Below are 23,080 nucleotides of genomic sequence, written 5' to 3'. Positions count from 1 at the left end.
TATTTCCATTTGTCACTTCACATGTAGCCTGAAAAAATAATAAAGCAGTACCAATTTCAAGTAAATTCTGAAGACACATCTAAAGAAAGAAATTCTCTTGCTCCTTTTGTAGTCATAAAAAGCTGTTTTTCTTCTTAAAAAAATCATTTCCCCTATCATCAGACATTTAGCTGATCAGTGGTTCCCGACTGATTTCTCAAATGTGACTATAACTGGCATCCCTTGCCAGCAGTGACTGCAGGTTTCCAGATCACTTCCAAATTGGGTGGGCTCTTTTAAGAGATATCTGTCCTATTGTCTTTTCTGGAAACAAGCAATTAAAAAGCATGTTTAATCAAAACCAACCATAGTTTTATTTTTCATTAAAGAAAATCTAACAATTTCTTAACATTCTCATTGGGTTGTCATAAGGATTCAGTGTTTTTTGTTAATGGCCTGGTTTGTTTCTGATTTTTCTGTTGCTTAATCTTCTGGGGCATAGAGCCAAGTGCATGTTTTCAACATTCAACTATTTTCTCTACACCCCAGGAAATGTGAAATGTGTGTCACATTCACTGAAAGATTATGCCTCCACAATGGGGTCTTCTTCATTTAAACATCTATTTTTGTTTATCAGTGTTAAAATTCTATTTTCTTGCACAATCTGAAGTGACCAAGTAGTTCTTCTGAGTCCCTTATTCTATTCTTATTCTAATACTGGATTTTTCCAAACTGAACTTTCTCTTACCAATGCGTACTTCTAGATTTAAATATGATATACAAACTTTACTATCTTTGTGGCTTGGCTTGATATTTTTTTTCTGTATTATAAGCAAAATTGAAATATGCATATGTCAGAATTTTCTTCATATCAATGGCTCATTGGACAAAGAATAAAACTAAATTTATAGAACATTTACTGGAAAGCCATCTACAATAAGACACTAAATTTTTTATAAAGATGATGTCAGATTAATACTTTGTTTGATTTGGCAATCTAACTTTGACTCTGTGTGTGTGTATGGCTACCTGTGTGTTTCTGTGTGCGTGTGTGTGTGTGTGTGTGTGTGTGTGAGAGATCTCTACCACCAGCTGTACGTGCTTCATTTTTTTTAACTATAAAAAGGATTACTAAATCAACACCCATTTCATTTCTCTGAATTCCCTTTCAATACTTACCCAGATGGATTAATTTTAGCAGAGCTATAATCATACACATACACCTTTTCGGTTGAATGTACACTATGTCATCACTAAATGAAAACAAACTGTGGAAAACACAATTCGGAATGAATGGAAAGTTTGAATTGCAGGATATTTATGGAACTTGTTTCAGAGGCATTGAATCAAGGCTGCTTAGTGATGCTTCCCAGAGGTTTTGCTTTACTGAACAACCAAGATGGTTATTTATAATCAATTTCTCAAGGACTTATTAACTGGTCTCAAAGTAAGGAAAGGTGATTAAAAAGGCTGTATGTCTTCACTTGGAATCTGCTGGATCTCTGAAGTATTTATTAAGATGCAGCTTCTATTTCCAGTTTTAGCTCTGACATGTAAAGAGCTTGGAAGTTGTCACTCCTGCCTTTACAACAAGAAAAAGCTGAACAAACTGAAAATCAGCCTTATTTCTTGGACCCATCAGAGAATTGAGGTTGCAAAACAAATCACCGCCCTGAAATCTGGAGAGACCAGCAAATCTAGAATCCTAGCCGAGATCTGCTCGCTTGGAAAAGAACTCCCGGAATCATAGTATGAACACTTAAGTGGTTATTTTGATGAATTAGCTGGAAGCTGATTTTGTATTAACTTGAGAGTGAAAACCTCCTTGGGGCTATCGTCTTGGAAGTGTGTGTGTGGGGTGTCTGCATTTCATGGGTTTACCTCCAAGAACCTTACCACATTCTCATGGTGAAGACCAAAGAAATATCCCTGCATAGCTCTGGCAGGGAAAAGGGAAAAGCAACTATTGTGAAATATGACTAAGCATTCTCCATCACAAAAGCCTGTTCTCTGTGGGGGAAACAATACCACTCTTAGCCCACCTAGAGGAAGGGTATTTCTCTGACTATAGCTCCCTCCTCCCTTCCTGTCTCACCTAAGTGGGATAGGGGGAGATAGGAAGCAAACACTGGTGAAGGTTGTAGCCCAGGGATGCAGGCCCACTAAAAGACAGATTTAATCACTTGGCCGCCACACAGATGGGGCTCCAGTACCTCCAGCTGGATTACAGCGGAAAGAACTGCAAGATTCAGACTCCCAGTGGGAGTTCTCAGGGAAACCCAAGGGCAACTGGGGAGATATAAACAAGGCAGTAGAGGAATTTGAAGTCATTGGCACCTTTGGCTACAGTAACATTAAACACAGCCCAGCTCTTAGCCAGATAAATATAAAAACCTCACACTAAAGGCTTATTTACCTCAATTCCTATTAACCAATATAGTATACTGTCATCGAAAAATTACAATGCATGGGAAAAGGTAAGAAAAATCACTATCCGAAGAGACAAAGTGGGCGCCAGAACTAGACTCAGATATGACACAGATTTGAAATGATCAGATAGGGTATTTTAAATAACTATGATTAATATGTTAATGACTCCAATGGTAAAAGTAGAAACCAGGCAAGAACAGATGGATAATGTAAGCAGAGAGAAGAAAACTCTAAGAAAGAATCAAAAAGAAATGTTGGAAGTGAAAAGTACTGTATCAGAAAAGAAGAATGCCTTTCAGGGGCTTATCAGTACACTAGACACAGCTAAGGAGAGTCAGTGAAAGGAGATGGCACTAGAAATTTCTCAAACTGAAATGCAGAGAGAAAAAAGAATGAAAAAAAAAATCCCCCAAACCAACAAGAATAGAATATCCAAAACCCATGGGACAATTTTGAAACATATAACATACATGCAACTGGAATATCAGAAAAAAAGCAGAAGGAATATTTGAATTACTAATGGCCAAGAATTTCCCAAAAACTAATTACACCAAACCACAGAATCAGTAGCCCAGAGAACAACGGGCAGAATAAGTAACAAATGACCATACTTCTGCATATTATATTCGCACTGCAGACAGAGAAGATTTTGAAAGAAGCCAGAGAAAAAGAACTGCTTCCTATAGAGGGACAAAGATAAGAATTATAACAGACTTCTCGTCAGAAACCATGCAAGAATGAAGTACTTAAACTGATGACAGAAAATCTATATCCAGTGAAATTACCCTTCAAAAGTGAGAGAGATATCAAGCTTTCTCAGGAAAACAAAAGTGAGGGAATTCTTTGCTAATGGGCCTGTCCTGCAAGAAATATTAAAGGAAATTCTTTAGGGAGAAGGACATTGATAGTGTCAGCCACTGAGATAAATAAAGGCATATTAAAATTATTTATTTTTCTTATTCTTAATCGATCCAAAATATAGCTGTTGGTTTTAATTAATGACAATAACAGTGTACTGGGTGATTATATCACATGACAAATGAAATGCAGGACAGTGGTGTCATAAGGGACAGGTGGGAGGCAGTGGGCAGTGGGTGAAAAGGTACCTGTGCTACATGTGACGGGGAATAGTGTTATTTAAAGGTGAATTTAGATTAATTATAAATGTGCACTGCAAACTCTACGTCAAACATAAAAATTGTTTTTAAAGGAGGTATAACTGATAAGAAAAGAGATAAGATGGAATTATAAAATCTTTGATTGATACCAGAGAAGGCAGAAAAAAAAGGGGGGAAAAAGGAACAAAGAACAAATACAATGAATAGAAAACAGCTACAAATGGTAAATACATTTGCATCGTGTATCTTTGGCTAAAGTAGAATGTCTTGGACTTGTGCATGCCATGACCTGTTGGAGGATGTTTTCACGACTGCTCAGCTCACAGCCCCAACAGGTCAGGTGTGAGGGCACCCACTGCATTTGTGGGACACTGAATGACAGAGTCCTCAGTTTGGCTTCCTTCGCCTATTCCTGGGCCTCTTTCTCCTTTGCTGCCTCCTTCGTGAAAATAACTTGAATGGAACCCATGGAATGTTAGGCCAGAGGAAAATCCAGGACCAGTTTTAGGGAAGAGTTTTTTCTGCCAGAGGGAGCCTGGGCTGATTATTCTTCTCATTTCTCTGCCCCATGGAGCACTCAGGAAAGATCTCTCACACAATTTGTGGATAAGCAAATGCAGGTACCGATGACAATAAACCCTTGGGAGAAATAATCATATAATTTATATTCCAGAATTCCATGACACCATCAAATGATGAGAATAACAAGAAAGTTCTGGCTCCAATTTCGCCCACTGGAATAGTCTCATTTCCAGGTAGATTTATCAAATATTAGTTTTGTAAATAAGGCAAATACCATAAAACTTAAAGACTTGATATTGATCTAATAAGTAGTCATTGGATATAGTCAACTGACATAATTGTTAAAGTTTGGGATTCTATAGAGTAAGAAAAGAGCCCTCACCAGTCTATGGCCTTTAGAAATGTTGCTATGCTTTTTCCTATCATGCATATCCTTCCCATCATGCCTTTCTACCTCATCTTCCTCTGTTCAAATTCTATTTTAATCTTTATTTTTACTGTAAAATTAACATGCTCATTTTGTCACATTAAAAAACATGCAAGTGATTCACCCTCATGTTTGCCACCAAATTAGGTCCTTTCTGCAGCCCCTACATAGAATTAGCACTTACCTTGATCACAATAAATATGCTTTCTAGCACTGAAAGACAGTTGCCTAGGGTTACAACATTCCTGAGTGACAAATGATCCAGTTTTCATCATTCAGTTTCTCCTAGGGATTCCAAGAGTATCTGTTAGGCAAAAAATAGGATCTGCCTTGACTTTCCATACTTCACGAATACTGGTCAGTTTATTTGCCTCAGAGGTTCATCAGATGTTTATCATTGTAAATTATCGTTATAAATTACTACAGCTTCAAGTTCCCAAGAGGACATTTAAAATATTTTCCATATTTTAGTGTATTCAGATGCTTTCATACAATTAGACTAACATATCCTGAATTGATATCCCATGGATGTTAATAGCTTGCAACAAAAGTTTCTTGCTGAAATATTTTTGAGAAATTGTGTTAAAGTTACTTTAAAAGATTTTAATTTTTTAATTTTTTTTAATGTTTATTTATTTTTGAGAGAGAGAGACAGAGTATGAGCAGGCAAGGGGTAGAGAGAGGAGGAGACACAGAATCTTAAGCAGAGTCCAGGCTCCAAGCCCTCAGCACAGAGCCCGACTTGGAGCAGGAACTCACAAACCGTGAGATCATGACCTGAGCCAAAGTTGTATGCTTAACCGACTGAGCCACCTGGGTGCCCCTACTTTATTTATTTATTTTTGCTCACATATTTATTTATTCATTTGATTTATAAATATTATTTATATTTTATATTAAGACTTTATAAATATATTTAAATTTTTTACTAAATATAATTTATTGTCAAATTGGTTTCCATACAACACCTAGAGCTCATCCCAACAGGTGCCTTCCTCAATGCCCATCACCCACTTTCCCCTCTCCCCACCCCCCATCAACCCTCAGTTTGTTCTCAGTATTTAAGAGTCTCTTATGGTTTGCCTCTCTCCCTCTCTGTAACTTTTTCCCCCTTTCCCTCCCCCATGGTCTTCTGTTAAGTTTCTCAGGATCCACATATGAGTGAAAGCATATAGTATCTATCTTTCTCTGTCTGACTTATTTCACTTAGCATAATACCCTCCAGTTCCATCCATGTTGCTGCAGATGGCCAGATTTCATTCTTTCTCATTGCCAAGTAGTATTCCATTGTATATATAAACCACATCTTCTTTCTCCATTCATCACCAACAACCAATTTGACTCCAATTCATCATCAACAAGTTGATGGACATTTAGACTCCTTCTGTAATTTGGCTATGTAATTTTGTTGAAAGTGCTGCTATAAACATTGGGGGTACCTTTGCCCCTATGCATCAGCACTCTTGTATCCCTTGGGTAAATTCCTAGTAGTGCTATTGCTGGGTCGTAGGGTAGTTCTATTTTTAAATTTTTGAGGAAACTCCACACTGTTTTCCAGAGTGGCTGCACCAGTTTGCATTCCCACCAACAGTGCAAGAGGGGTCCTGTTTCTTCACATCCTTGCCAGCATCTATAGTTTCCTGATTTGTTTATTTTAGCAACTCTGACTGGCGTGAGGTGGTTTCTCAGTGTGGTTTTGATTTGTATTTCCCTGATGAGGAGTGATGTTGAGCATCTTTTCATGTGTCTGTTGTAGGTGCCCCTACTTTAAAAGCTTTTTAGTACACTAAATCACATTGCTAGAAAGGGGTTTATTGTTAAATATTTGAACAGTGTTCTTTAGAACACTTCTAGAAATCCCTGCATGGTGAATTTAGCAGTTAACAGACAATTTTATTATTTTGAGTAGACATTTTCAAGAGAAACCATGAGAAGTTTGAACACACACACGAAACATACCTTAGCAACCTTTTTCACGTTGATTTGTTTTTGTGCATGAGCCAATCATGTGTAGGCTTGATGATAAGGTGATGTTTATGATGCAACCAATATTATGGCTTATTAGAAGAGATGAAGAGATTCTTAGGACAGAGTACTTAAATAGGAAGCCAGGGGTGGGGGTGGGGGATTCTTGATAAAGGACTTTGAAACATGTTAAGGAGTTGGTTAAAGAAAGAGAAGAAGAAAAGAGATGACATCCTTGAAGCTATACAAAAGATCAGAGACACTGGATCTATAGAGAGGACATCCAGAAATGAAGCAGTAGCATTCCCTTCTTGCTCCAAAATACTAAGGAGGCTTCCCAGGTGTTGGCAGTTATGCCATTTTATGCCAGCCTGGGGAGGAAGAGACACATCTGTGGTTGTTGGTGCAGACTTCTTGCTGAGAAAAATGGAGGAAGGCCAGAGATAGCTCACACATGGTAAGTAGGGAAGAAAGCATTTCTCCTAGAGTATATTTCCCAAACAAGATGGCCAATGCTAGCCCAAGTTGCTGCGATGTACTTCTGCAGGTTCACGTGGAATGAATTACGTTGCCTCAGGAGACATGGACTGTTTATCTAGTGGTTGCATTCCTGAGAAGGAAGCTAAAGGGCATGTAACAAAAAATAATGAGCTTTGGAGTAAAAAATCTGGATCCCGATCCTAAACTGTCGCTCACAAGCGGTGTGATTTGGGACAAGTTAGGCTTCCCTAATCTTAGTTTCTTTTTTCATTTCTAAAACGAGAATGATGTCTGCTTCATTAATATGCCCAGAATAAATTTTTCACATAGAAGCAGAAGCATTTTTTAACATTCCAAATATATTGGTTTGGCGTTGATTGAAATGAAAACTATAGATACACAAGTTATTTCAAATAAGAAACTTTAGAGACCAAGAAGAAATACGTTTTTTTTTTTTAATCAAAACAACATTCTGGAAGAGGGAAAACTATGGAGAAAGTTAAAATATCAGTGGTTTCTGGGGGTTAGAGAGGAAGGAGAGGTAAATAGGAGGAGCACAGAGGATTTTTAGGCCAGTGAAAATACTCTGTATGATACCATAATGATGGCTCTATGCCCTTGCATGTTTGTTCAAAAGATGTACAACACCATGAGTGAACTGTAATGTAAACTATAGACTTCTGATGATAGTGTCCAATGTAGGTTCCTTAATTGTAAAAAACATACCACTTGGGGATGGGGGGAATGTTGATGATGGGGAAGGCCACTATGTAGGAAATCTCTGTACCGACCTGTTGATTTTGCCATGAACCTAAAACTGTTCTAAAAAATAGTCTTAATTTAGGGGGGCCTGGGTGGCTCAGTCAGTTGAGTGTCCAACTCTTGGTTTCGGCTCAGGCCATGACCTCATGAATCATGAGCTCCAGCCCTGCATCAGGCTCCATACTGACAGCACCGAGCCTGCTTGAGATTCTCTCTCTCCCCCCCCTCTCTGCTCTTCCCCTGCTTGTTCTCTCTGTCTCTCCCTCAAAATAAATAAATAAACTTAAAAAACAAATAAAAATAATCTTAATTTAAAGAATCAAAGCACTAGGCTAGTCATTAAAGTTTGTTTAGATGGAGAAAATGAACAAATATTTATATACCAGTTACTTTGAAATTCATCTTAAATCTGTATCTTGTCATAACATTGAGTTTCCATTTAAATGTTTGCAAAAATAGTATTGTTTTAATAATTTAAAGACTATTAAGTTGTGACTATGGATGCTTGCTCTAGGAAACTACAGCTGTTAAAATGTATAAGTGGAAAACTGTTCCCTTAAAATGTTAGCCATTTCTTAAGAGGTTGATTTCCCCCACCAACCTAGTGAAAATTAATCCCCTAACTATTCTTTGAGTGGTTTATTTTATGAACTAACCACTATAAAAAGATTGTACGACCCTCAAAATTATAAACAGATCTGAAGGGATTTTTTTCTTGAAAAAATATCTTACATATAACAAAAAAGTGGCTAAAATGCATTAACTTTAAAATACAATGCAGAAACTGAATTTTCCTCAACACATATAAATATTTGTCCTAATCAGCAAGGTCTGCAACCTGTTCCCTATTCCTTGAAAGCTCATATTCCACATAGCCCACAGTCTGGCCAAACCTCAAAAATTCTAAATTAAATATTTTAAGTTAGAGAAGGACAACCCCATCTTTCCTCATTAGGACCTTGCTTCCAAGAGGCTAACCCACCTGGAGGCATGTTTGCTCGTTTAAGAGCCATTCTAACTTAGCTGGGAGATGAAGGACAAGGGAGATATGCACATCTTGGCAATGACAGCTGTCCTACACTTTCATAAAGTTTTCATTATCTCTGGGTTGGCTGCTGACTCTGTTTTGATAGCAGCCTTCTATATCAGCTGGCGGGTATGTGAGCAAGAGAGAAAGAAAGAGAAAGAGAATGATAAAGCAAATTGGCCAAAATATTAACAATTAGTAAATATAATGTATATAGGTGTTCTTTGTACTACTCTTACAATTTTTTTTAACATGTAAAATGATTTCAAAATAAAAAGTTAAAAATAAAAAAGAGGCATGCCATGAGTTCCGTGTAAGAATCTCCCCAAACATCTCAAGCTGATTGGGAGGTTGGTTTGTACACAGAAAACCTCTAAACGATGGTGGTGCCTAACTTCCTTTTGTCAGCTCTGACTCAGGTAATATATCATGTTCTATGTGGATGAAAAATTAGTAACCTAAAAGGAAAGATGATTTGTCTGAGAAGACATACTACATCCCTGGTTTTCAAAAAAGTTAGGGACATAATCTAGACTTCCTGACCCTGACTCTATGAACGTATAATACTTGACTAGAAAAGTCTGAGAAAGCCAAATGGGCTTTTGCCATCCAAATTCAAACCCTAGTACAGGTGTCTTACAAGAAAGAGAAAAGTGTGTGTGTGTGCTGGGGTGGAGGGTGGGAACGGGGTGGCCTCGACGGTTTTTCCATACCAAGGCTCATAGTCCCAGTGCTTTCCCCCAGCCTCCTTCATCCCTCCCATACGCCTCTTTTAGGAATGGTTCCTGGCCCTGGAGGATTCCACGCCAACCTGGCTCAGGTCCTTATACTCTGAATAGTTATGAAATTTCATTTAGGAGCAAGAGTAAGCCAAGGCCCAGAAAGGAACATATGTTGCAGCAGCTCTGATGCTGGAGCCTGGGTGCAACACAGGGAGTGAGCCAGTAGCCCAGCAGCAGGTGGCCTCGTGGGCCATATGGATGTTCTCCATATGCACACCCTTCTCAGCACCCTGTCAGGGGAGCTTTAGGCAGGACGACCTCCTTTCTTTGGACAAGTTCATCGATTGGCAATCAAACTTGGGCTCAACTTTGACCAAAGCTTTAAAATATAGTGTATTAATGGAAAATTGGGGGTATAATAAGGCCAATATATCAGGAAGTAATTGCTGTAGAAAAGATCATTTATCACTCACAGTTCCCAGGAGGAGGGAGCAAGCCATGCCACGGGGTGGGGTGGGGGTGAAGATACATGCGGAAGCATCATGGTCATTTAAGAATCAGAGGAAAAGGGAGGAACTGTTGTTGGCAAGAATCTTTATTGTAATTTCTGCAGGGCTGGATTTATAATTTGTATCACAAGCATTGTCACACACTCCATCTAACTGGACGATTTATGTTATACTCCCATTGCATCCACTGGTTTCTTGAGGCACCAAAATATTAAAAATAATGTAAAGGACTCTAATAGAAATAGAGGTAGCAGCAAACCCAGAGGCAAAGGCAACTGTGATATAAAAAGTAGGATGGTTTCAACTGTTCAGAATTGGCATAATGGCTATGCCAGTTGACTATGAAGAGAACTCTGAGCTTTCTGTGAAGTTCTAGGCAGGTAGAGTTCAGACTTAAGATGGTAAACTTGATACATTTGTGGTCCCTAGAGAATAAAGCTAGATGTGAATGAGAGTTTGAACTAAATGAACTCTATACCCTATCCAGCTCTAGTACCATAAAATAACATATGCAACAGTTCAAGGAGAAAAGACAGTAGGCCAGCAGGATCCCCAGTCCAACCAAGTCTTGGTTCCTATCTTCTGAACCCTAGACCACAAAGAGCTAGGCACAACTTCTGGTCACAGTAGAGCCAGAATATTTGCTGTCTCTCTCCAGAGACAAATTTCTCGTGATGTCCCCATTCAACATGTCTTAAATAGGGTGTTCAAAGGCCCCCAGGACAGGGCTAGCTGGGAAACTGCGTGAGGAATGGGGCACACTACGAAGGCAGAGAAGCAATAGAGGAATACTGTAATAGAAAAGAGGATCCACGATGAAGAAGATGGTTATGTTGGTGTCCCTATACACTATGGTTTTCTGTCATTATTTTACTGCTTATAATTCTGTGCCATTTTAGAATGAAGAGAAAGCTGAATGGGATGGTGAGTACCAGTCTAAGTGTTTGCAGGCATGACCTCTTACTTCTGACTTTGTGAATCCTTGCCTTGGATCCTTGCCATTTTGCCTTCCTAGGCTGCCTCCTAATGCTTCCCAGTTCCTCATATTTCCTTAATAATATCTGACTCATAACTGGCTCTCTAGAGAGTTTGAAAAGGCTTTTATATTGAGTGTCTGCATTGGTCACCTCTGTGAAATCAGTTGGGGGCTTTGCTCTATTGGATCATTTGTTTTTATGCTGGGCCACCTAAGAGGGCATTGGCTATAGTGATATCTAAATTTTCCTTTTCCCCTGTGATGTCTGGTTCCAACCTCCTTGTGGCAGTATTTCAGGGTATATCTCCCTTAAATGTGTTTTGACCACCCAACTGCCAGCTAGAACCAGGACTTAGATATCCTGGGTGGTAAGATTTAATGAGTGACTTTTATTAATTCCTAAGTAATAAAATTTAAAAATAAGTCTTCAGATGCATTTAAAAATGTGTCATGTATTATTTTAGGCATGTAAGCTATGAAATAATGGCAATAATGATGTGTTTAAGCCCATTAAATCATGTAGCTGGCTGAAAGTGTTCCATAAAATAGAGTGGGAGTAATAACTGTAGGTCAAATTGAATTTTGAAAGATGACCACACAGGGACCAGGCAGGCTCAAGAACATGAATATACTCTGAGGCAGAAAGCATTTTAATGGAATTTCCTGAGTTTCACAGAGAACACATGTAGTTTATAAGACAAAGATAGTATGAAGGTGTAGATATTCAGTAACTGATTCAGAGATCAAATCGGATGGCCTGCTGGGATAGTCCTTCCGTAAATCGATCCGTGTTTGACAGGTCCTATGTGTAAAGGAATCTGGCAGGCACGGAGGAACTCAAGGTTGATTTGTTCTAAGGTGCTTTTATGCATCCCATTCAGTGCTCTCATGAACCTTAATGAGGCAGGCAGAGCAAATAGTTGTCTCCCCACCTTACAGATGAAGCAATTGAACCTGTGGTACCTCTCAAATTCTAATGCACATGTGAAGCAGCTGGAGCTTCTGCTAAAATGTAGATTCTGCTACGGTAAGTCTAGAGTGGAGGCTGAAGTTTTGCATTTCTATCAAATTTTCAGATGTAACTGATGCTGCTATGTGTGGTGAGATCTTATAGGACATGAATGATTCCAAGTGGTCTGGCCGAGAAAAATGAGTTCAAGACATAAATAAACAGGCATCACATGTTTGCTGAACTATTATCCTGATGCTATTGGCTAATTGTTGAAAAAGTATGCAGTGCAGATCTCCATAATAGAACTTAGCATAGTGAATTGTATTTTACTGCACCCTGAGCTGCTTCCTCGAGTAGGTTCCTTGAGGAGAAGTAATAGTGGTGGTAGAAGTGGTGGTGGTGGTAAAGGGTAAGGTGGTAGTAAGTAATGACAAAGATGATGATCCTAAAAGTTAATAGCTACAATTTATTGAGCACTTTCCTTGTATCAGGCATTGAACTAAGTCCTTCACATTACTGTCCTTAATCTTTTTTTTTTAAATTTTTAATGTTTATTTATTTTTGAGACAGAGACAGAGCATGAGTGGGGGAAGGGCAGAGAGAGAGGGAGACACAGAATCCAAAGCAGGCTCCAGGTTCCGAGCTGTCAGCACAGAGCCCGACACGGGGCTCGAACTCACCAACTGAGAGACCATGACCCAAGCCAAAGTCAGACATCCAACCGACTGAGCCACCACCCAGGCGCCCCTGTCCTTAATCTTTACCACAATCTTTCCCATGGGAAGTACTGTCATATCCCTAACCTACAAAAGAGGTATTTAAGAGAGAGAAGGTAATAGCTTAGAGCTGGTTTTCTTTCTTTCTTCTTTTTTCTTTTTGTTGTTGTTTTTGTTTTTTTGTTTTTTTTTTAAATATATGAAATTTATTGTCAAATTGGTTTCCATACAACACCCAGTGCTCATCCCAACAGGTGCCCTCCTTAGAGCTGGTTTTCAAATCCAGGTCTGTCTTAAGATAGGGGCCATATCTTCTTCATATCATTGTCTTTTGACAGCTGGGGGTGAGGGGTGATTTGTTTCTTTGTAAAATGGATATTTTGGGTCAAGAATAAGTCTGGACTTCCTCCTAAGTGCCACAGTGGCCGAATGGGCTGCCCTGATGGAGTGAGTGCTCTGATTCTAGGGATTTCTTAAAATGAGTGAGCAACTGGACTAACTTAGTAGTTTTCAAACTGTGTTTTACAGAGTTGCTTCAGAAGTGACCTGACTAGGGTGAAATATAGGCCTAAAGGTCAGGCTCTGGACGCTCCTCTGCTTTTACCAGAGAAGCACTGTTTTATCTGATTTATAGGTTCAGGTTCTGTGTGAGGTTGTGTTTGGATAAATGTTTCTAATGCTATAAACATGCCCAAAGTCTTTAGACCAGATGACCTCTAATCTTGTCCAAAATTAACATTGTTTAATTTGGTCGAGATCTCAGGCCAGTGAGTGGCCAAGTTTGGATAGAGTCTGGGTCAACGGGCTCTTTCTTCTACCCCATGCTATCCTGATGCCTAGAGCTAGTACCCTCTTCAGACAATTCACTGACAAAGTTACTTCTCAGAGGCCCAGTAGTTTAGGGAAAAGAACTGAAAGTTGGATGACCTTGGTACAAAACCTGACTTCTCCACTAATTAGCTCTAGAGCCTTGAGCAATCATTTATTTATCCATCAGATATTTATTCTATCTCACTATGGACCAGGTAGTGTTTGGTGCATTGGGAATACAATAGTGAACATGGCAGACAGAGTCCCTGCTCTCATCAAACTCACATTTAAAGTAGTGATACAGAGAATAAAAAGTAGATTGATAAACAAGGTAATTTCTACTCATAAGGATCACTACACGTGTGGAAAAATAAAACAGGTAAGGTCAGAGAGTGGAAGTGAGAACCTTACCTTGGGCTCTAGTAGGGGCTCTTGATGAATAGCTCTTTACTTTTTCACCTTACAAAGGAGGAAAAATTCTCTAAAAAACAGAAACATCAACTGAAACAAAACAAGGAGATCCACGTTTCTTTCTAGTTGGATCCATCCTTTGGTGTTAGGTGACCTGTACTCAATGGGAAGGAGCAGACGTACTTCTTTCTTCTGAGACCCCATCTTCAGAAGACTTGCCTGGGACATGTAGGCACTCAGCACATGCTTGAGTAGGAATGAGAAAGGCCCACATGTGACACCAAGGTGTTCCAGGTCTCCCCCCGCCACTGCCCCCACCACCCCTTGGTTTTTACAATATGCCCAAGCAGTGAGCAAATGTCATCAGAAGCACACACTGGTTTCCAGGCGTTTTTGCTGTTTCTTTCTCCTGTCTTGTTTTGGCAGGCAGTTTGCTTTATTCAAAAGAACACTCCACCAGGAGACCTGAGCTCTGGTTAAAGATTTGTCACTAATTGGTCAGGTGACCTTGGGGAGTCCTAGAGTTTTAGAGCACAAAAAGATCTTAGGGAAATTTTTCATTTTACAGAGAAGGAAATGAGATTCCAAGACCTTAATGCAATTCAATTCAACCTTAATTCAAGGTCATTTGGTGTCTATGGACAGGTCTAGAACCTCAGGTCTTATGATTTCCAGTACACTGTTATTTCTGTCACAAAATGTTCTCACCCTACTGGGCCTCCAGTACTTCATCTGTAATATGAAGGGACTGACGTGGCTCAGGGGCCTATTCAGTACACAGATGTGCTTTGTCCGGCTGGCATGGAGCCGTAAAGTCCTTCCACGTGAGTCCGTGGTGTGGGTCGTCAAGTCTCTGGTTTGGCACAGACCCTGTCACTCCCATTCACCATGCTCTGTCATCTGCTCAGCCCCTGGGATCCTGGACTAGAGGATTTCTTGGATCTCTTCAACCTTGAACACATCTGATATCAAGCCTTCTCCCTTCACACTTTTAGATAGAAGACAGAATTTCTGATGGGAAAGGAGAATCTTTTGGACCAACTTTGTCCCTTTCTGGCAGAAATACCACCCATCAAATCAGAGAGGAATGAGAAATTACAAAAGTTTAGTCATCCCAACCCAGAGAGGCCAAAATCTGACTAAAGGCAGCCTCAGCTTATTATAAATTTAACTCGTAGAAAACCACCTGGCAAGATCAAGAGGTGAACCCCTTTGGGCTTAGGAATAAAAGACCCCTTATAGCTAAAACTCCACCCTTTCAGGGAGACCCCTGCATCACACATGCAGAAAGTATGTGAGGCTGGAACACAGTGTTTTCTGGGATGGCGGTGTCCCAGTGGATCCGGTCTGAAGCTTAGTGCTGGGAGGAGCAATGTTGGCTACAGATATTGGCCTCGAATGAAACAATGACTATGCATGCTTCAGGGAATTTTACTAAGTATGAGATCACCCTGGCTGTACTGGGCTTTCTTCACACAGCCTGTTATCTCTAATTGGGGAGTTAGAAAAGGCAAGGACTTTAAATATCCCAGGGAACCTATCCCCTGCCCCACAGAGTGAAGCTCTTTCTCTAGCCCTGCTATCTATCCCCCATCAACAGAACACTGGCCTCAGATCCAGGGAGGGTCTTACCTCCTGTCATTCAGCAGTAGAATGCACACTGCTGCATGGTTTGTTCTGTCAAAGGACCTGTGTGGCCCAAGTGACAAAACGTCAATTCCATTATACCTCATCTTTCTGATCTCTTCATTCTCCCATTTGCTCATTTATTCAACAAATATTTATTGAATATTTCCCTACTATGTACCAGACACATAGTGCTTGAGACCTTCTTAGTTAACTGATATTTTCTTCAATGGCATTTTAAGGGATGCTAAGGGTCTAAGACATGTTTTCTTCATTCACTTTTCTCCTTACACCCACAATGATTGTGGGGAGCAAAAATATGATTTCTCAGATTCTACAGCTCTTTTCTTTCTTCTAATCCTATAGCCATTAGAGAGCCTCAAGGCTTAACTCTCACTATAGACTTCTGAATGATAAAAATAGGCTTTTAAAACTCCTGGCTTATATCTAGCTTAAACACACTTCTTGGGGTGCCTGGGTGGCTCAGTCAATTGAGCGTCCAACTCTTGTTTTCAGCTCAAGTCATGATCCCAGGGTCATGGGATTGAGCCCTGTGTCAGGCTCTACAATGAGTATAGAGCCTATTTGGGATTCTCTCTCTCCCTTTGTATCTCTTCCCTGCTCTCTTCCTCTCTCTCTAAAATAATTTTTTTTTGAAAAAAATTATCTTTATTATACGGAAAATACATGGCAAAACAGAGATGGAAGGTGGTGGGAGTGGAAGATCTAGAAAAAATCACCAAACAAGCTGGCCAAACATGGCTTCCTGCTGTGGAAGAGAGTGATTTGGCCCTTATCTTTCCTACATTTCCTGATTCAAAGAAATCTGCTGTTAGCAGGGCTGGGCCCAAGGAGCTCCATTTTCCTATCTGTTCTCTTCCTGGGAGTTTGGGAAAGGTTGTATAGTTCTCGGGCTTTCAAGATAAAGAAGACTATAAGGAGAAGGAAAAGATGTTACAGCCCTTTGTCATCCCCAGCCCCATCCTTCAGTATTTTTGATGCCAAAGAGACAAACCCCATGGGATTGGGATAACTTATGCAACAATACTCCAAGCAGTGAGGCTGTGTTGATGAGGAAGTGAACAGCATCATACTTGGCATAGAAGCTGGCCAGGAGGTAGAGTACAATAGGAGAGATGCTGAGGAATTTGTGGGAAGAGATAAATTGGATCCCGTAGTCCATCTGTTCCCAGTGTGTCAGTAGCTGAGCCTTTCCTTGGTCAGGGGTCTCAAAGGGTGTCTCTTTCATTGTATGTAAGAAGACATACATAGCCAGGTTATGGATGACGTTGGTCAGGGTCCAGACAACAGGGGTGCTGAAGAAGAAGATGCTGAGTAGAACCACATGCAACAGTCCTGCCAAGATGATGTAGGCCAGCCAGACGCGCTGGCTATTCATCACTTGAGTGTTGGGGTTTACTTCGCTGTGTGCCACCCATACATTCATCCTGCTGGCTTCAGAAGCCTGTCAGGCTCAAGGTGTGGCACTCACTTCCGCCTCTCTAAAATACTTTAAAAAATTTAAAAACATTTCTTGGATTTCCGTGTGAAAACTCAAGATGTTTAAAAATGAACTGTCTCTGTACAGCTAGCTATCCATCCTGGTTTTAGTATCTCTGTCATCAACACCAGTCCCCACCCCATCCCCGCCCCCCTGACCTCATTTTCTTGGTTTAAAAACCTTGTCTTCACTCACTTCTGATACCTCTGATACTCAGCTTCTCTACTGACTTCTTTCATCTTGTTCCCTGTGTCTGTTCCTGTCTCTCTGTTGTCACTGCCTTCTCCCCAGCTCATTTTTGGGTGGGTACATCAACCCCTGGCCCAATCTCTCCTGCACATACACACCAGACAAATGTTCCTTAAACAGTGCTTTCATCTTACCACTTCCTACTCCTATGACATCTAAATCCTTTGCCAGGTTTCTGAGGCTCTTCATGGTCTGACTCCCCGCTACTGATCCAACAGCCTTTTCCATTTTCCTCTACATGCTCTCAGGTGGGTCTCTTAATGTTCCTCAAATACACAAAGCTTATTTATATTCGAACACACTTTTATTCTCAGCCAAGGCAGGCTTCTCTTCTTTCTTCCCTTAGCCTAAATAGATCACACACCTATTATTTGGAATAACTCAAGTGTCATTTCCTCCATGGACCCTTCATTGGCCAACTAAGCACCTCCTTCCTGTGGGCTTCCACAGGTCTATAGTTTACCCATAGTGTTTAGCAATCATTTACATTAGTCATTCATGGTTTGTCCATTGTGTCTCATATTAATCTCATCTCTCCAAGAAATCAGAGCTCGTTGGTGAGGAGCTATAGACTATACTATAACATATATACTCTATTGTACTATGTTATACCACACTACACTATACTATAGAATTTTGTGCCTAAGCTTCCAAGCCTAAGCTTTTTGGTTGATTGTATTTAGGTAGACTCTATCCACATTTCCCCATGAAATAGGATGCTATTGCACTTCACTGTCCCCTTACAACTCTTTGTGTCAAATAACAGTTGATTCTTATTAAGAAAAAATAACTAGCCATGCTTATCCCATCTTTGAGAATCCTTATCTATGCACACCTATCCATTATACATTTTCGGGCACAGAGTTTATTCTGGTGTTCTTGGCCACATCTTTTGTATTAAATTAAATCCCTCACTTTTTTTTTTAATTGCCTACTCACCTGATGTCAGAGGAGAAAAATAGTTTTAAAAGATATTAGAGAGATTAATTAACCTTCAAGACAGGTGTCTTTTTTCTGCCAAAGAGCTAATCATTTACGTAGAAAAGTCAGTTTCTGCCTTTCAACATGAAAAATAATTTGCCTAGAAGAAACACGAATATGGTTGTTTATCCTCTGGCAATATATTTAACCTTGAACTCAATGAGCTACAGATCTGTTCTTTTCACAATATAAATTGACTGTCAAGGATTTGTGTACCAAATGATTATGTGCTGCATATTTCTCTCTTAATTCATGCACACCATGTATTGTATAACATTACCTCATATGCCGTAACCATCATGTGTCACATGCAAGATACATAAAATACATCATGAATGTCCCACTAGATATCAAAGTCATCCAAGTCTAATTAACTTATTTTACAGACTCTTTCCTGTTCTTGTCCCAGAACATACAAACATCAGAAATCAGAAGTCAGTCTAAATGTTTGGATACCTTATTGTAGTAAATCACAATATCTTATTTTTCTATTCTTTTGTTATCTGTACATTTAGTCTGGATTTCTTTCAAGTGCACTTCTTGTTTTTTAATGTCACTTTAAAGCCATTTAAAAAATGATACACACAGGAACTCCTTCTCATATCAGATAGGTTCATGAACTGTGAATTATTGCCTGTGACTCATTTACCATTTTAATCCTCTTTGGTTTTTCAAGAGTCAAAAGATTTTGTCTTGCTTCATGGCAGAGCAAAAGTTATACTCCTTTTTATTCAGAAGAATCCATAGATGATAGGAAAATCTGTCGAAGAACATGAAGATTTTCTTCACAAGCTTCATGGACATATTGAGGTTTCTAGACATTTGGGATCTGCACTACCTCAGAGGAAGATAATACCCAGAACATGGTGGGCACAGAAGGCAAGTTGATGATATGGCCTGGACTCTGTTGCCTTTTCAGTGCAGGTTATTGTATCCACAGAGCTCAGACAAAAGAGAATAGGAGCTCCAGCCCATGACTTTGTGCATGTACATTATTCATCAAGGGCACAAGCTTTATAAACACATTCCCCCACCCCACATCCATTCCCCTCTTCTTCTGACATGTGCTTTATGAATCCTCTACTTTTCCCATATGTATCAGGATCTGGAGTAACATAGGGAGAGCATGGGCTGGGCAATTTGGGGAGACCCCGTGTCAAGAACAGTTATGCGCCCCTTATCTTGAAAGAAATAGGAATTTATCCTCTCAAGGAACTTGTCACATTCAAACAAAAAGAAGTAAAAGTAAGAAGCAACCCTGGGGCGTCTGGATGGTTTAGTCGATTAAGCCTCCAACTCTTGATTTTGGTTCAGGTTATGATCTCATGGTTCATGAGTTCAAGCCCCGCATTGGGCTCCATGCTGACAGTGTGGAGCCTGCTTGGGATTCTCCTCCTCTCCCTCTCTCTGTGTACTTCCCCTGCTCATTCTCTGTCTCGGTCTCTTTCTCAAACTAAATAAATAAACCTTAAAAAAAGGAGTAAGAAGTAATCCTTACGCCTTAGAGGCCTTCAGCCATTAATATTTTAAAAAGCAAGACCTTGTGCTAATTGAAATAGAACCCTCAGGTTATGGGTTAAAACTTGTGGGTTCAAGCAGTCTGAGGTTCTGAAGTTCATTCGGATACCTATTGCCATCAAGGGATCGGTGACTGTGTATCAGGGCTCCCCAACCATCTTGCCTGGAGCAGCTGTGGCTGTTTCCATATTCACCCTGGTCAGGCGGGCTGGTCGGATCCCCAATCTCAGGGTGGAGGAAGCCGGGAGCCTTCCCAGAAGACCACAAAAGACAGGAAAACGCTAAGAAATCTTGCCAACTTGGATTGTAATTTCAGCACTTTTATGACAAATTCTTGTAATGTTTACTCATTTTCCCATTTTTTTTTCCCAGAAAAGGGTATATCTCTGCCTCCCAGGGTTTGCTACATTTTTGTAGCAGCTGTCATTGAACAATGCTTACTTTTCTCCTAGTTTTCATCATGAAGTTAGAATTCATTGAAGTGGGACATATGAAGTATTTTTTTTCCTGTGGTTTTGCGACCATATTGAAGCAACAGCAATAAAGGAAATGGGTGGGGAATTGCTATTAACTCTATTGGACTTGAGTGTTCCCAAACTGAACGCATTATCTTTCTAGAAAGTTACTCTCAACTGCCTAAATACTAAATTCCTTTGTTTTTCTGTCCCCAACTTTATCTACTCTCTTTTTAACTAATCTGAAATGTGAATTATTTTTTCTGCTAAATGACATAGAATAACCATGGAACAGTGCTTTGCAAATAATAAGTAGTCAATAAATGTTCCAGAGTGAAAGCAATTCAATTGTGGTTTTAAACTGTCATGCCTGGAAGAGATAAATTCCAACAAATCATTCTTTTCCTACCCTTTAAAATAATGTTTACTTCTTGTCTCTTTTTTTTTATATGTTTATTTTATTTATGTTTATTTTTGAGGGAGAGAGAGAGAGAAAGAAAGAGAGAGAGAGAGAGAGAGAGATCACTAGCGAGGGAGGGCAGAGAGAGAGGGAGACACAGAACCTGAAGCAGGCTCCAGGCTCTGAGCTGTCAGCACAGAGCCTGACACAAGGCTCCAACTCACGAACCGTGATATCACGACCTGAGCCAAAGCCAGACACTCAACAGACTGAGCCACCCAGGCTCCCCTACTTCTTCTTTCTAATGCATATTAGTAGTAAGCTATATATAGTGTATAATTATATAGTATGAGCAAATAAAAAATCACTCAAAATTCTCTTATTGCAATGATAATATTTTGATATGTATTTTCTTTTGGCATATATAATTACATATTTATATTTATACATGCTCATATATTTAACTTTTTATTACATAGTCAATGTTTTCCCAAATTATTAAGGGTGTGATTTTCTTTTCTTTTTTTCTTTCTTTTTTTTTTAATATATGAAATTTATTGTCAAATTGGTTTCCATACAAGGGTTTCCATTGTGATTTTCAATAGAAATGCCATATAATGTATTCATATGACTATCACAATATGTTTATTGCTTTTTTGTTAGTCAACAAGATTATTTAAAAAAAAATTTTTTTTAACGTTTATTTATTTTTGAGACGAGAGAGACAGAGCATGAACGGGGGAGGGTCAGAGAGAGGGAGACACAGAATCCGAAACAGGCTCCAGGCTCTGAGCTGTCAGCACAGAGCCCGACGCGGGGCTCAAACCCACAGACCGCGAGACCACGACCCGAGCCGAAGTCGGCCGCCTAAACGACTGAGCCACCCAGGCGCCCCAACAAGATTATTTTTAATACAATAAAGCCTTGAATTGCGAGTAACTTGTGTTGTGAGCATTCTACAAATGAGCAAACATTTCTAATAAATTTTAACTTGATAAATGAATGGTGTCTTGCAATATGAGTAGTAGGTGATAGCAAAAGTCACAAAAGCACAACTAAACCAATGATTCTTCTCTCTCACTTTCTCACTGTGGGATTGTGGGTGACCGTCTCCTATGCTCAGATGCTCAGTCTCAGGCCACTGTGTTTGGCAAAAATCAGTGATTTTTAAGAACATTGGAAGGCGCTCACAACTGGAACTAGTGTATTTTTTGTCACTCCAAAACACCTATGGACAGTCCTTTGTCTTCCATACCAGAGTAAGCTTAGGAATGCTTTGCTTCTTTCTAGGTCAGCCTGCCTGCACATATAGGCCCTTTCCTCTGCTGCCTTGTTGCCAGTTACATTTAATTCAGTATATGACAAGAGTTTATTAATACTGTACTATAGTCAACATCTGTATGAGTATACCCAATGGCCCCTGTGCAGAAAAACATTGCATTGAGCCAGTAGATAGCAGTGATTCCCTTAGTGATAGTGAAGGCCATCCTACACAATAACCCTCCTCTCTCTTGTCTCCCTCACACCAGCCATGAAGGTTTCCAAAGGTAAGTGCAGGTTAATTTGTTTATTTTTCTTCATATTTTGTATTTTCTTTATTATTTTGTATTGTATTACAGTATTGTAACCATTTTTATATGAACATTCTTGGGTTGTGGAATGAATCATCTGAGTTTCCATTATTTCTTATGGGGAGATTCACTTTGATATGCAAGTGCTTTGGATTCAAGCATGTTTCCAGAATGAATTGTGCCCGCAAACCGAGGTTTTACTGTATTTCAATATTATAAATATTGAAATGAAGATGCTGTGACCATTCAGATATAAAGATCTATTTTTAGTTCTGAGGGTCTCCTTAGGGTTGATTTCTGGCATTGAAATCACTAGGTAAACGTGTTTTGGCATGTTAAGACATTTTTATTGCGGATAGTTTAAAGCATAAGGAAAAGGGCCAGAGTTTTTATGTGAAACCCATGCACCCATCACTCAGCTTCCACAATGTTCAGTTTAGGGGCAGTCTTGCTTCTCCACCACTACCCACACTCCTCTCCCCCTCCTGGGGTTATCTTGGAGCAGATACCAGGCATCTGGCCATTTTGCCCTGGAACTCCTCCTTAACTTTTCCCCTGGCCCTGCACAGCCAACCAGCAGCACATCCCACTGGTTTTATCTCCAAAATATACCTTGTGCCCACTCCCCTCCATCTCTGTTGGCATCATCCTAGTTCAGGCCACCACTCTCTCACCTGGACCACTCCAATAGACTCCTAATTGGTTTCTCTGCTTCTAGTCTTGCCCACTTATCTTAAGGTAAAGATCTAATACTTCCAATAACTATTTTAAGACTAATTCCTATAACAACTCATAATAAATTCATCTTGTAGAATTCTTTGAATTTTTCTGTTGAGCATATTCTTTTTTAAAAAGGATTTCAGAGAGTGTTCAACCTGTTTCAAAGAGATCATTCTGGGTGCAACACCAGCAAGTAGTCTCTTGACAGAGGAAGTAGGGGTGGGAGGGAGAGTTGTAGGCACAGATATAGATA

The 23,080-nt window shown here is 39.7% G+C and overlaps 1 protein-coding gene across 1 annotated transcript; it reads right to left on the bottom strand.

The window, feature by feature from the left end:
- Window positions 1-16,218: 16,218 nt before the first annotated feature.
- LOC125909021 (ORM1-like protein 2) lies at window positions 16,219-16,879 on the bottom strand. Its single transcript, XM_049611959.1, has one exon. The coding sequence runs from the start codon at window positions 16,877-16,879 to the stop codon at window positions 16,400-16,402; it is 480 nt and encodes a 159-aa protein (XP_049467916.1). The 3' UTR covers window positions 16,219-16,399.
- Between the last annotated feature and the right edge of the window lie 6,201 nt (window positions 16,880-23,080).

Source organism: Panthera uncia (assembly GCF_023721935.1).
Source record: "Panthera uncia isolate 11264 chromosome B3 unlocalized genomic scaffold, Puncia_PCG_1.0 HiC_scaffold_1, whole genome shotgun sequence".
In the NCBI taxonomy this organism is placed as follows: Eukaryota; Metazoa; Chordata; class Mammalia; order Carnivora; family Felidae; genus Panthera; species Panthera uncia.
Note: the sequence above shows the minus strand (reverse complement) of the source record. Positions and strands in the feature narration are given on the sequence as shown.

Bases quoted from the DNA above. Each gene is read 5' to 3' on its own strand.
- LOC125909021 (XM_049611959.1), bottom strand. From the start codon at position 16,879: ATGAATGTATGGGTGGCACACAGCGAAGTAAACCCCAACACTCAAGTG.